Source organism: Galeopterus variegatus, unplaced genomic scaffold (genome assembly GCF_000696425.1).
Source record: "Galeopterus variegatus unplaced genomic scaffold, G_variegatus-3.0.2 Scaffold279, whole genome shotgun sequence".
Classification (NCBI taxonomy): Eukaryota; Metazoa; Chordata; class Mammalia; order Dermoptera; family Cynocephalidae; genus Galeopterus; species Galeopterus variegatus.
This window is the reverse complement of record NW_007726390.1, coordinates 470,970-486,505: the sequence shown is the minus strand read 5'-3', so window position 1 is coordinate 486,505 and position 15,536 is coordinate 470,970. Positions and strand designations below refer to the sequence as shown.

General features: G+C 33.7%; 1 protein-coding gene across 1 annotated transcript in view; it reads right to left on the bottom strand.

Moving 5' to 3' along the window:
• Positions 1 to 15,536, bottom strand: part of ERO1L (ERO1-like (S. cerevisiae)) — a 55,362-nt gene that overhangs the window by 4,986 nt on the left and 34,840 nt on the right. The window contains exons 8-16 of the mRNA XM_008566946.1: positions 14,227 to 14,257; positions 14,128 to 14,158; positions 11,721 to 11,732; positions 8,766 to 8,792; positions 8,551 to 8,643; positions 7,031 to 7,277; positions 6,514 to 6,583; positions 1,356 to 1,442; positions 1,134 to 1,267 (exon numbers count right to left, since the gene is read on the bottom strand). Coding sequence (XP_008565168.1) covers positions 1,134 to 1,267; positions 1,356 to 1,442; positions 6,514 to 6,583; positions 7,031 to 7,277; positions 8,551 to 8,643; positions 8,766 to 8,792; positions 11,721 to 11,732; positions 14,128 to 14,158; positions 14,227 to 14,257 — 732 coding nt within the window. The remainder of the gene's footprint in view (positions 1 to 1,133; positions 1,268 to 1,355; positions 1,443 to 6,513; positions 6,584 to 7,030; positions 7,278 to 8,550; positions 8,644 to 8,765; positions 8,793 to 11,720; positions 11,733 to 14,127; positions 14,159 to 14,226; positions 14,258 to 15,536) is intronic.

The following is a 15,536-nucleotide window of genomic DNA, read 5'->3' as shown; positions in this document are numbered from 1 at the left end:
ACACCGAGGGTTGCGATCCCGTTGCCGGTCCTGGTCCGGTACGGGCGCGACACTGAGGGTTGCGATCCGTTGCCGGACACGAAAAAAGACAAAAAAAAAAAAAAAAATGTAACCATGTGTTTAGTATTAAAGTACATAAAGTAGAGAAATATAGAAATATTAAGATACATATTTCAAATATGCATAAGCATAGGAATACTTAAAAATAATATGCCATACTTAGTAAATGTACAAAGAATCTGAGCTATTGGTCTATAAAGAGTGAGAACAGTAAATGTGTGATGAAATTATTTTTACTCATTTTTATAAAAAGTAAAGTTTGTTCCTTATTTTAAGTGCACTTTAACTCTGCTCTTCACCATGAAAAAAGTAGCAGAATACTCAATGAAATATAACTGTCAAGCCCCTGGGTGCTACAGAAATAATTTTGAAAATCAATTATTTCAAACCCAAAATATTAAATCCTAATTTTTTAAAAGTGAAGAAATGTACTTCTTAAGACAATGTTAATTTTAAAAAGTCTCGACATTTTTGGTTTTTCAGCAGCTGGCTGGTAAGGGGAACAGAACCCTTGACCATGGTGTTACAATGCTGAGCTCTAACCAACTGAGCTAACAGACCAGCCTCGGCATTCTTTACATAACAGGCCAGAAGGAAATGCATCTATACTTACATTTTTTAATGTTAAGTTCCTTATTTCATGCTTTTCCTCAAATCATTTTGATAAAAAAATTTTTTTAAAGAATTATTAACCTTTTTATATAATGGTGAATTCACCGAGAAACTTACATGTACACCTATATTAAACAACATATGATATTTCCAGGACCTTTAAAAAAATAATTGGATTGCACAAAAAACTGCTTTTAAACAATTTTTAAAAATGTACAAACTCGATAAGATGAATATTGAAACCCAATATTCATGTTATAAAAGTCAATGGATGAAAATAAAGAATATCATCTAATGATTGTGTGTATCTACATACTTGAGTTATTTCATAAGGTCATATAATTCTATAATGAAATAATTTCACTGAAAAGGATATTCCTTACCCAGTCTTATCTGAGAGCATATGTGTTGCACTCAACTTACTTGGCTAGCAGAAAAAATTTCAGTGCATTCAAACTAACCTTCCAAATGCATTAAATAATGATACTATTTCTTGTCTGGTTAGATGGAATTCATAACTGGGTCCACTCTCTGGTATATTTGCTATCAATTTCTCAGAAAACAGGATCTTCAGAGCAGTGCCCAAACCCTGAGTCTATAACAGAAAAAAGAAAAAAAGAAAAATAAGAAAATTCTTTGTGCAAAGGATAAATGAGAAATAGGACTGAGCTAGATTTGCTCACCTGAAGCTTTCCCCACAGTCGACATTTAAAACAACCAACACAATCCATGATTCTTGAAATATTTCTAAAATGCAATCGAAAGTCCTCCTAAAAAACAGTTTAACAAAATTTTATTAAGATGTAATATACAGTCAACTAGTAAGTATTTTCTGGGTGCTTTCTGTGTGCCTAACACTGTACAAGTACTACGGCATACCAAAAAAGGGGACTAACATTCACTGAGCACCTCCTACACACCAGAACCTTTATACATACAATCTCATTTAATCTTCACCACAAATCCAAAAGTAGATGTTACTATAATCCACACTTAGTGAGTTAAAAAAACAAGATTCAGAGAGCTTAGGGAACTTGACTACATTTCCACATCTAGTAAACAGCCAACTTGGAAACCAGGCCTGCCTGACTCCAAAGCTAAACTATCTGCAAAAATATACAATGGTAACTTAGTTGAGGTTTCCTGTTACATGTGATTATTAACTATACGTCAATTTTGGGGATTGGGGGTACAGGGGTTGCTGGGCATCATTTATCAAAAGGAAGAGAGGGAGGGAGAGAGGGATAAAAACCTTTGGTTTCACAATAATAAAATTATAGCCCTTCTTTCTGGTATTAATTAGGTGAAACAATCAGGACTTCTTTTATTATTAATAATAGTAATAATATTATTAACATACAAAAAGATATAAAATATCATGAATATCCATTTATTTGGTTTCACAATAATAAAATTATAGCCCTTCTTTCTGGTATTAATTAGGTGAAACAATCAGAACTTCTTTTATTATTAATAATAGTAATAATATTATTAACATACAAAAAGATATAAAATATCATGAATATCCATTTATCCACCACCGAGTTTTAGTAAAAAGCCAATACAAGTACAATGGAAGCCCCCCCAAACCCATGTATTCCTCCATAGTCCTATATCCCACCTTCTATAATTATGCTCAATTTAGTGTTTATTGTTGCCTATCTGTTCTTATACTTTTTTTTTTTTTTTTTGTCTTTTGTCTTTTTTCCGTGTCCGGCAATGGATCGCAACCCTCAGTGTTGCCCCCGTACCGGACCAGGGACCGGCAACGGGATTGCAACCCTCGGTGTTGCTCCCGCGCCCCGCTCAGCCAGTGAGCGGGAACCGGTCTGTATGTGGGATCCGAACCCTCAGGTGGGAGCGCCGCCGTGCTTCCCAAGCGGCGCACTATCCAGTGCGCCACCGGGCCGGCCCCTGTTCTTATACTTTTAATAAATTATCCATAAACACTAGAGTATGATATTGTTAATAATAGGGCAATATGCATACAGCTCCATCCAACAGTAGTATATGTCCTTAATGAATAAGGAAAAAGGAAGGAAAGCCAAGAACACATCCTTCTTTTACTCCAGTGGAAGTTATTAATTGATCCTCCAAGTGACTCCCTCCATCCTGGACTTAAGAGTGGAATCCCAAGCTTACAGTATTTTAAGCAGAAAATTTGACATACATTTAATATAGAAAATCCATTATATCAGTTGGCCTATAATTTAGGGAGCATATAGTGTTTTTCTTTTTTTAATGTGATAAACCACACACTGGGCTCAACCAACTGAGAACAGGACCACAGATCTAAAACTAGGAATAAATCAGTGAAGACTGGAACCCACTATTCAAAGCAGACCTCTGTTTGCTCTGGAGATAGACTTTCCCCACATGCTCTATTTAAGCTTGAACTTTGAAACAGTTGTAACATATAAAAGATTTTTAATAGTATCCCAGATCTTGTACATTTATTAATTTAATACAAAGCCCAAGTTATTAATATTGTTACCATGTTTTAAAAATATTCTTTATTTTGTGTTCCTATACCTGCTCAGTAAGAGATAATCCTAATTTTAAACCTACTTTTTAAAAAAAACTACCCAATAATATTATTCTAGATAGATCTCATGATTTGATTTGAGGTTTCCTTTAAATTCTGTTTTGACCTTGACTTAAAGAAAAATCACATTTTTAACAATAATAACAGCATAATAAAATTACTCTAGAGCACATGCATATGTTCCAATCCTATACATTGCTGACCTCTAACAGAATTAATAGTTGTTATAAGGGTCTACAAAATTCCTATATAGACAACATCGTACCTAGATAGAATAAATAGCTCACACGTATGCACTATAAATTTCCAAACGGATATAAATGTTATGATCAATAAAACTCAACTCTACTTAGAAAGTGTTACTGAATGCATAGTGGCTTTTTGGCAATTATATTTCCACAATCAATAGATACTAAAAAGGCACTGTCATGAGGAAAGGCCTTGAAAGTTTTTGACGTTAAGAGACTCTTATACTTGTAAAGTTTGGAACCCTCTGTTCTAAAAGATTATGCTTGTTTTTACAGATATTGTCTAAATTTTATGTTTGAATTTATGTTCATTCAAATACATGAATGTGGCAGCTTTTAACTAAATCTTTGTATGGCATGTACAGGCATGGTGGCTTACCAAAGCCAAATAAACATTGTAAAATTAAAAGCAAGCAGATAGGGCTGGCCCGGTGGTGCACTCGGTAGAGTGCGGCGCTTGGGAGCACGGCGGCGCTCCCGCCTAGGGTTCGGATCCCATATAGAGACCGGTCCGCTCACTGGTTGAGCGCGGTGCGGGCACGACACCGAGGGTTGCGATCCCGTTGCCGGTCGCGGTACAGGCGCAACACTGAGGGTTGCGATCCCGTTACCGGTCAAGAAAAAAGACAAAAAGGGGAAAAAAAATAAATAAATAAAAGCAAGCAGATAAAATAGCATGCACCTTCGGCATAAGTGAACTTAATATACTAAAACCAAATTAAGAAGCTAGAAATTTACTAGATCAGAATAGGAGAGAATCCTTGTACTTCCACAAGTAACAATCATGTCCATGAGTATAGGCCACAATTATCTCAGATTAGAAAAATTTATGATCCTTAAAATAACCAGAACCTAAATTACTTACAAATTGCCCTTGTTTGGAAGTACAGTTTTAGGTCATCACTTTAAATTACAGTTAGTTGGTAGAATGATCAAACATGCTGTGCTTATATGCCGTGATTTATATTCAGTGAAACCAACTAACCTGTTCTCACCCAAATTCTCAAATGTTTTATAAGCCTTCAAATGAGATCCTATTCTCATTTGAATTGAATACTAAATAAGTATCTTTCATTCAAGTTTTCTATTTCTTATTTTTTTTTTCCTTTTTGTCTTTTTTACTGACCAGTAACAGGATCGCAACCCTCGGTGTCGCACCCGTACCGGGGACCGGCAACAGGATCGCAACCCTCGGTGTTGCACCCGCACCGCGCTCAGCTAGTGAGCAGGAACCGGTCTCCACATGGGATCCAAACCCTCGGCGGGAGCGCCACCGCGCTCCCAAGCGGCACACTCTCCAGTGCACCACCGGGCCGGCCCCAAGTCCTCTATTTCTAACCATACACTGACAGAGTATAAAGGAGACAAGATGAGATTTTTTAAAATAAACTTATAAAATGACTGTTCAAATCTATGAAGTTTATCAGAAACTACTTTTTTTAAAAAAAGAAATCTCTGATATGAACATGTTTTCCTGTTTTTTACTCCTTTCCTAGAAAAGATTCAGAAAAATTCTCTGTTAAGGACTCTCTACATAAACTTCATAGGACATCAAAGCTGAGTGTTTCAGAGTTTTATCAAATTAAAACATTGTGAGAAATATTTCTAATCTGTACAATCTAAAAAGAGCTGATGCCAAAACTCTCTCCAATAAACCAGCAAGTGAACTAAAAATAAGGAACATATTGAAAATAGTAGAAAAAAAGAAGTCTTATTGCAGCATCTTCCCCCTCACTTCCAAGTTCCTGGAAGCTGTTTGGGAGATTATATAAGCACTGAGGTATGTATTTGTAGCAAGGAAGCTTTAAGTAGGAGGTAGATGGGAGGTCACGAATAACTATTATCTAACAGCAAAAAAACTGAGTGCAAAAAGTATTTTGTTTGCAAGCTGCATAAAATCAGGTTCTTCCACTATGGAAAGAAACAAGGAATAAGAAACAGAGGATGATTGTTATAAATATTCTCATGAAATCAGACCAAGCCCAGTGGTACTGAGGGCCACCTGTCTTTACTTACCAATAGCTATGTAACTGGTAACACTTATATAATTTTACTTGACTCCCCAAATAGTCTGGAAATCCCTTGAGGGTAGGAGCTGTTTCTCTCATTAATGCAAAAATCATGCTCTAACATACGGTTTAATAAATCCTCTTAGTAATAGTTTATATTTGTAGTATTTTGAGGCATATACACACTCACAGATGGTCTTGCTTGAGGCCAAACCCCTATTAAGAGGCAAGGCAATGTCCAGACCCCATTTTGTATGGTATCAGGTCTGTTCTCTCCGTGACTGCATGTCAGCATTCCTAGCTGCCTTTAATTCCCAGTAAATAAAATGAATGATAAAACATGACATTGTGCCCTCTCCCCCTAAAGAAGACCTTTTAATTTAACCAATACCATTTTTAGAATTTTCTTTGGCAAAAGATAGACTAATATTGCCACTCATGCTCTGGATCCCTTCCCTTTAACTTATAACCTCTTTATTGCATCAATGTGAAAGCCATCTGTAAAGTGTGAAGTAATACACAGATATCAGTTGTTATTTTGAATATAATACAAACTAGATCTTAAGTTGAACTTGCCTTTGGATTTCATTTTTTGAGGAAAGAAAGACTATGACTCTGATTTTTCCTATAATTACTGTTAAGTATAAATACATGGGTTTTTTAACAAATTTTAATTGACAATTTTATGGGGCACAGTGTAATGTTTTGATATATGTTTACTATACGGAATAATTAAGTAAGGCGAATTAAAAAATCTGTCACCTCACATACTTATATTTTTTGCGGTGAAAATGTTTAAAATCTACTATGTTAGCAGTTCTGAAATGTACAATGCATTATTATTGTGCAATAGATCACTAAAGCTTATTCCTCCTGTCTAACTGAAACTTCATACCCTTCAATCAACTTCTCCCTTTTCCCTCCCCCAGCCTCTGGTAACCATCATTATTCTACTTCTATGAGTAATATGCAGTTTTATATTCACACCTGCATAACAGTTAATCAGTTTGAATCTAACAATTAAGTATAAAATAATTACCTTTAGTTTGTGTGCTTCTTTTTTATCCCCAGCAAAAAATGAATTCTCATCAAAATGTAAAGGAAATGACCTGTATTTTAAAACAGAGAATATTCATTTTCATGCATTATAAATATTAAAAGTCCTACAAATATAACATTTTACTGGTCAGGGATAAATAATATAATTAAAATAGAGTAGAAAACATAATAAAACCAACACTCTGATGCCCCAAAACAAATTGTTATCCTCAAAAATGCTAATTGCATAATATAGTAGAAGTTTGGCCCCAAACCAAATCTGTTCAGCTAATTAAGAAAAAAATGCAAATATCAAGTACTAAAAGAATGTCTCTTAAAGGTTGGCTTTTAGTAGCCAGGTTAAAACAAAACCAAAACAATTCTAAGACCTATGAGCAAAATTATCTTTCAATTACTTTTTAAATAGTTTTCCTTTCTCTAAGTGAATATTTAAGAATTTAAGTTTGGATACCATTGTCACTCTTCTATTAATGTATAAATTGTAATATATAATTTACTTGATTTCATGAAGTATTTCCAGAAGTAACATTTTGTTTTCTGCATCCTGAATTTTATTTCCAGTGAAAAGTTGAAAATCTGGGCGTTCAAAGAATGGTAACACTTTAGATAAAGCCCTTAATTCTATTAAGTAGAGAAAATACAAGTTCTTCAGCCTTCTTGGACCTTCTCCTTCAGTCAGAATTCCATCAAACCGCTGTTGAAATTCTGTAATGTTGTGTCCCCATTTCTTTTCCAACCAGGTGTCTGAGAAGAAAGAAGAATTAAATATTAAGAACTGAATTTTGGGGCTAGCAGGTTAGCTCAGCTGGTTAGAGCATGGTGCTGACAACGCTAAGGTCCAGGGTTCAATCTCTGAACCAGCCAGCCACCAAAAAACAAACAAGCAAGCAAACAAAAAACAGTCAATAAGCAAAGAAAAGTAAGTTTAAAAAAAAAAAAAAAAGAATTTGGCTGGCTGGTTAGCTCAGTTGGTTAGAGCCGGGTGCAGATAACACCAAGGTCCAGGGTTCAATTTCTATACCAGCCGGCTACCAAAAACAAACAAACAAAAAAAACCAAAAACTGAATTTTTCAATCAAGGAATTTTCATTTTAATTATATTAGTTTATTTATACCCGCAGAAGTTAATTTTACTTTGTAGTTTAAAATATATGACAAATACAACCAAGGAAACTGTCTTTCATAATTTAGCCTTTAATAGTTTTATATTAATATTTTATCTTCTAGAATCCATCCTTACAGGTAAAATGAATTCAATGTTTTACTGAGAAAGCAGGTTTTAATAAAAGTCAAATTTCTTTATAGAAACATATTCACAAAATCAAAATACACAATTAAAAAATGACTATCTGTAACACCAACGTCAAGGGTACATATCCCCATATCAGCCAGCCAGCAAGAAACAACCAACCAACCAACCAAAAAAGAACCCCAAAAATAAGTAAATAAATAATAAATAAATAAATAAATAATGACTCTGAAATGACTAATGAGTTTGAAGTGCTATTTAAAATCAAAGTTACTATATTTTGTTTCTAAGAGGTACGAGATTCTTTAACTCAGAAGAAGTATGTTACTGATGAAAACCAACCATGGTCTTATTTTTCAACATTGTCCTTAAAGCATAAAGAGCAGCAGGAAATACTTCTACCTATAAAAACTGTAAACCTGACAGTGGCACACAAATAGAAAGGCTCTGACACAGTAATACCTAACAGATAACAAACTGTGCTGTTAGGAGCTATTTTAATTCCCACAACAAAACAAAGGATATTTCCAAAGTGATGTTTACAATTTTAAGCAGCTTCTTAAAAGAAGGTGAGAGAGCTAAGAATATGCTTAACTATTAAATTGTACCTACAATTCCCATTTTCCTGATTACTGTGATTTAAGAATGGATTTTTACTGACTAATATTCAGTCAGGTCAATCTTTTCCCATTCTGGTAAATAACAAGAAAATGTTAATAATACCTGAAAATAAGTGTGGTAAAGTGAATAAAAGTGAATGTCACATACCTTGTAAAAGATATCTTGCACTCAAATGCACATTAATGCTTGCATGTAGGCCAGATATAAGTCTGTAGAATGCTCTTTTTTCTACACAGAGGCCTAAAAAATCAGTGATTTAGAAATAAAATTTCATATGTGAGTCTTGTATATATAAAATTTTATGTTTCTTTAAAAAATAAGAAAAAGATTTCATTTAAATTTGTTTAAAAGTTTCCAATTACCTTCTAGCCAGCTGTAAAAAGTGTTCTCTGAAATTAAAAGAAAAATAAGTCACAAGATTGTAAAAATGGCAAAATATACATTTTTCAAAGGTTTTAAAGCATTATACCAAATTTGTACCAAACAGTGATTAGAAGATTCTTTAACCTAAAGGTCCAATTCTCATTTGCAATTTCTCCAAAAATGAGAAGAGAAATTCTTGGTATGGATTTAGTTAAGTACCACTCTGCTGCTCAGTCTTTAAAAGGTGTTAGCATTGCCTTAGACAGCCCCAGTCTCATAACTTTCTGGAAAAAGTGTTGTACATGAGATCAAAATACAGAATTTAAATAATAAATCAATCAAAAAATGGGAAAATACCTAACCTTGATAACAATTCATGAAAATAAAGGAGTCATTATATGCTTTTTATATTAAAAAAATAAACAAAAATTATAAAATAGTATTGGAGGTATATAGCTGATAGTATTACATGCAATTCACTATTTCAAAAGAGTAACTCTGGGACTGCTGCTCAGTCTTTAAAAGGTGTTAGCATTGCCTTAGACAGCCCCAGTCTCATAACTTTCTGGAAAAAGTGTTGTACATGAGATCAAAATACAGAATTTAAATAATAAATCAATCAAAAAATGGGAAAATACCTAACCTTGATAACAATTCATGAAAATAAAGGAGTCATTATATGCTTTTTATATTAAAAAAATAAACAAAAATTATAAAATAGTATTGGAGGTATATAGCTGATAGTATTACACGCAATTCACTATTTCAAAAGAGTAACTCTGGGATGGGCCGGCCCGGTGGCGCACTGCTACAGTGCACCACTTGGGAGCACGGTGGCGCTCCCGCCGAGGGTTCGTATCCCACAGGCAGACTGGTTCCCGCTCACTGGCTGAGCGAGGTGCGGGTGCAACACCGAGGGTTGCCATCCCGTTGCCAGTCCCGGTCCGGTGCGGGCGCGACACTGAGGGTTGCGATCCATTGCCAGACACGAAAAAAGACAAAAAAAAAAGAGTAACTCTGGGAAATGCTACAAAAACTAAATATTACTTATACTCTATGACCTAATAAAATCACTGTTAATATACTTAGACCTGGTAATTCTGTTTTTAGATTTATACTCTAAAAAAAAGACTCAAAATGTGGGATGTGGGATGAGAAATTTGAAGAAAGATGATTATGTTATGTATAATTCTTTTTAAAACCTGAAATAATCAAAATGCACAATAATGCTTAAGTTAACATGATAGAATACCATATAACTAGTTAACACTGTAGAATAACATATAGCTATTAAAGTGATAAAAATGTAGTACATGACAACATATGAAAATATTTATTTGAAATGTTATATAAATATCATAAAAAGCATAAGAAATCATTAACTATGTAAAGATTCATGTATGCATTTGCTACAGAGATGGTAAACACTGTTCTGTATAGTTGTTTTTTTTAACTATGGATGCTTGTAGTGATATTAAAAATGAACCAAACAAGCTTAAAAGTAATGAAAGGAATGTCCAAGGGAATAAGCAATAAATTGGACTATATAAAAATGTAAAACATCTGTTTGTCAGAAATTTTCATAAAAAAAGCAAAATGCAAATAACAAACTGGGTAAGATGTATGTTGCAAATATATAGGGATAATATCCTAAATATATAAAAAGCTAATAAACTGAATAAAAATGCTAAAGTGCCCATTAAAAAAAGGACAAATAACATGAAGAGAGAATTCCCAAAGGAAAAAATACCAAAGGTAATAACAAAAATTCTGTGTTATTATTAGTGATAATAATTAGTGTTGTCTTATTAGTGATACGAATGCAAATTAAAACAAAAGATATACCACTTTAACTTATAAAATTAGTAAAGATAAAAATATGATAATACTTAATGCTGATAAGGGTCAGACAAAAAATATTTATATATTATGTATATATATATGTAATAAGTATCCAAATGTTAACAGAGAAGCAGTATGAGGTAGTAACTAATAGCATGGTCCTGGAAACAAAGTAGAGTAAAGTTACTGAAAAGTGAAAATTATAAGATCATTTCTACGAGTAACAAATATGAGACGTCTTTGGGAAAAAGAAATCTTACTGCTAAACAATTTCTCTTCCAAACAGTACAGTTATGATTCAGCATTTTATTTAGCTGCTATGTTTACCGTAATATAAAGTACAATAATAAAACAGCAACGTTATCAGACTTTGGTATTCCATTATTTAGATTATGCAAAAGCAATTCATAAAATTATGTTCAGAAGATAGAGGATTTTGAGAGAGAAAAAAAGAATACTTCACATTTTAGAAATTTCACCTGGATGAACTAAAGCTAAGCACTGATGAAGTCTTTTCATATTGTTAGCCACTTGGTCTTAAGAATAAGAAATGTCATTTCAATCTCACACTTAAAGCAAAATGATTCTCAAAAAGACAAAGTAAATCTTTATGTTAAAATTTATAGCGTTACTATTAATTTAGATTTGGTAATGATACCTATACCCTGGAGTCAGCATAAGTCTTGGAAGTCAGCTCTGGAATCAACACTCTGGTCATGCCCAGAACCTTCCTATATGAGACCCAGCATATAGGTATTTGTATTATTGCTCTGAAACCTCCAGACTGGCAGGTCCTTCAGCAAATCCGAGAGTTCAACCAGTAAAGGAGAGAAGAGGCAGGGGGGATATGCCCAGCTTCCACATTCAGTGGGTAAAATGTGCAACTGAATTATCAGAGGCTGAGGCAGGCTGTCTCTAATGCCTCAGCCCAGAAGAAAACCGTCATTTTCCCTTAATCTGTGCTTTCACCTCCAGAATTTTAAATAAAGAAATAAAAATTAAGTTCTAAGTCTCAGAGGTAGGAAGAAAAACAAAGTTCATCAAAATAAACATTTGAATGTATAAGCAAATTCATTCATATATGTAATATATGATAAAGAAGTTATACTTACCTTTACTTTTCCCTGAAAAACAAAACAGAATGTTTATTATAAACTTCTTCCAACTGCCCTTTTCTAATGGTACACTTTCATAAAAATAAGACTTTTAAATAATGATTAGTTTTGTTCCATAAGTTCATCCACACAAGTAAAATCTGAAAATGAAACACTTGTGGCTGCAACTCAATCTAGTGGTGATATGACTTATGCTTGATTTGACTAAATGGTATTATCTCCAGGAGCATGCATAAAGAGTAGTTTCAGCTCACATAAGAATTAATATGGGCTGAAGGAAGGAAAACTCTACCCATCATCCAAGAGTACTCTTAAATATCTTAAGGACTTAGGTTTATTTGGCTGACTGCGACTTTTTCCACAATTATTTATCCTAAAGCTATAATACAGTTTCTGTTAAAGATTTGTATTATTGCTTGGAAACCTCCAGACTGCCATTATAAGATCAAAACTCAGTCAAGAATGTTTTAAAAGACTACTTGTAAGATTCAAATTATACATAATGCAGCAGTTTGTATGCAGCTGCTTATTTACTACTGAAAAATTGTCTTCATTTTGCCCACTTTTCTTTAATGCCATCATTGTTTGATTTTCAAAGTAATATATACTCATTGCAAATATATTTTTTTTAAGAAAAGAAGACAGACAAAATAAGAAATTATCCAGCTATAACCTGCTGTTGCCCAAAGAACATTTTGGTAAATGTCCTTTTTCTTTGTGTACAGATGTTTACAAATTATATTAATTATCTTTTTATAAAAATACATTTTACATATTGTTTTTATACCTATTTCTTTTCCTCAACATGTTGTTGATCACTTTTGATTTAAATGAATGCAAATTTACAGCAATGTTTATGATGGCTGTATTCTACTAAGTGACTATACCATTTATACCTATTTCTTTTCCTCAACATGTTGTTGATCACTTTTGATTTAAATGAATGCAAATGTACAGCAATGTTTATGATGGCTGTATTCTACTAAATGACTATACCGTTAAGTCCTTTAACCAGTTACCTAATGATAAACATTAAATTGTTCCCATTTATCTTGAAGGTAAGTGAGTATGGTTAATTAGTTTATCAACTCATAATGTGAGTTCATAGTGAAGATTACTTCTTGTCTATGTATTTGCATTTATCTGATATTAAATCAATATCTGCCACTGAGTCATCACATGTGACTCTGTACAAACCCAAAAGCCTCATTTAAAGATGTTCTTTCATTCCTAATCTAAGAAAGACAAGTTGCCCCCATTTAGGGAATGATGCAATCTCATCGCTTTCCAGGAGGAAATTTATATTTATTGACTATGCAAGATCAGCATCTTTTCAAATAAATTTAAAAAATGAAAACCTTACACATTTAAAAGCACATCAAAGATTTTATCATTAAGCACACAGTCAAAGAGAACGGTTATATATTTTCTAAGGAAAAAGTCTAAAGTCATATACAGCAATGATTTATTCTGTCTGTTTATTCAAATCGTTTTGCCTGTTATGGACTGGGCAGGGTTTGTGAGTTTCAATTTTACACCGTCTCTGGCACCTACACAGTACCTAGCACATAGTAAATGATGTACAATCATTTGAAAAAATATTTGTAAAATAGTGATTTTCACTACAGTAGACAAGACCAATGAGGAGAGAAATTTTCATTGATCATTTATCTACCAAACTACTCCATCTATTATGTGTCAGGCTCTATATTAAGAGATGAAACAGATAAATGCTGCCCATATGCCCACAATACTAGGATAGATCAATAGATATATAAATAACAATAAAATAATGCCACACAGTAAAAAAGGCTGTAAAAGGGAAGCAAACAATGGCATAAAATTACTTCATGAGGAGTGAGCGATTACTCCCAGTTAGGAGGATTGGGGAAAGTTTTGTGGAAAAGGCAGCATTTGGGCCAGACCTCGAGTGTAAGTGGAAAATGGAAAACATTAATGAGATACAAAGACATGTGAATTTTAAATCAGACTCCTACTATATTCAAAAATTTCAAGTTTTGCAAAAAATTTGAGAATTTTTTTGGATATTCATTTATCTGGAAAATGAGTAAAAATTGAAAAGCTGAACATACACATTAGTGTGTCTGCCAAAATGCATAAAAGAATAAATATATATCTTCATCCTAAAATAATCTAAACCACGAACTTCATTATAAAGATACTCCTTACTGAAGTATAAATATTTTTTTGCTTTTTAAAAAAATTTTTGAAGTATAAATAGTTTAAACCCAATCACTCTGCAAGGTGAGGCATAATTTCTATGGAAACAGTACTCTGAATTATATAACCTCAACTGCTCCTGCCATTTACCTTGCATTCCATTTCCTTCTAACCAAAGTTCTCTGGCTGATAAATAATATAACAATGTAAATAAATAACTCACCTTGACCAGAAGCCAAAGGTCTTTTAATTGTCTGTGGCCTAGAAACAAAAGAATTAAAAGTAAAAAACGTAAATATGTAACCAATCATGTTATGTTTACAGAAGCCAAAGGTCTTTTAATTGTCTGTGGCCTAGAAACAAAAGAATTAAAAGTAAAAAACATAAATATGTAACCAATCATGTTATGTTTATTTAAGTGATATTATCTCAGAAAGTTGCTTGATGACTATATCCAAAATCAAATTGTTTTACTGAGATTATAAAATATTTAGATTTCTCTAATAGCTTTAAGGGAGAGTGGCTGTTATTTGCTTTGGTGATAACACCTCCCAATGTGATCCCACTGTAGCAGCCAGCAGGTCATTTTCTTTTTTTTTTTTTTTTTTTTTTTTTTACGTTTTTGTCTTTTTTTTTACTGACCGGTAACGGGATCGCAACCCTCGGTGTCACGCCCGTACCAGGGACCGGCAACGGGATCGCAACCCTCAGTGTTGCGCCCGCACCGCGCTCAGCCAGTGAGTGGGAACCGGTCTCCACATGGGATCCGAACCCTCAGCGGGAGCGCCGCCGCACTCCAAAGCGGCACACTCTCCAGTGCACCACCGGGCCGGCCCCAGCAGGTCATTTTCTAATCACTTCTTCAAACAAAGGAAGAAAAGATCAGTCAAGCATTTCTCCTAGAGTCACTAATATGTTTTTATATATATTAGATATACATATATGTATATGTATATATGTATGTATGCGTGTGTATAGCACAATGTGCACCCATAATTAAAAGACAAACAAGAGCAGCCAAGAGCAGCTATAAGCAAATAGCCACCTGACAAACTGCAAACACTGCATCCACATGGGTGGTCCACCACAGCCATTGCCACAGCCACTGCTGTCACAGTTGCAGCTCACTGCCACAGTAGCAGCCATGGCCACCACACAGGAGGCCAACAGCCCACTTGACTGCATTGACACAAGAGGAATCACCCTGAATAGCCAAAACAATCCTGAACAAATAAATAAATAAATAAATAAATAAGCCAGAGGCATAACACTACCAGACTTCAAATTATACTACAAAGCTATAGTAACCAACAGCATGGTACTGGCATGAAAATAGATATTCAGACCAATGGAACACAATAGAGAACTCAGAAATCAACCCACATACTTACAGCCACATGATCTTTGACAAAGGCAACAAGAAAATCAATTTGCCCTGTGGCCATCGAGTTTGCTATGACTTAAATAAAAAGTTTTCTTCTTAATAGGAAAAAATAGCCAGAAATTTTCTGGAGAGTTAATATGTCATTAAAGTACTTTTAAATACCAAAATAAATATCCCTTAGTAGTACTAGTAAAGTGTAGGGGTTGTTTTAATGTATGTAATTTAAATTTTAAAAATTTGTACAACTT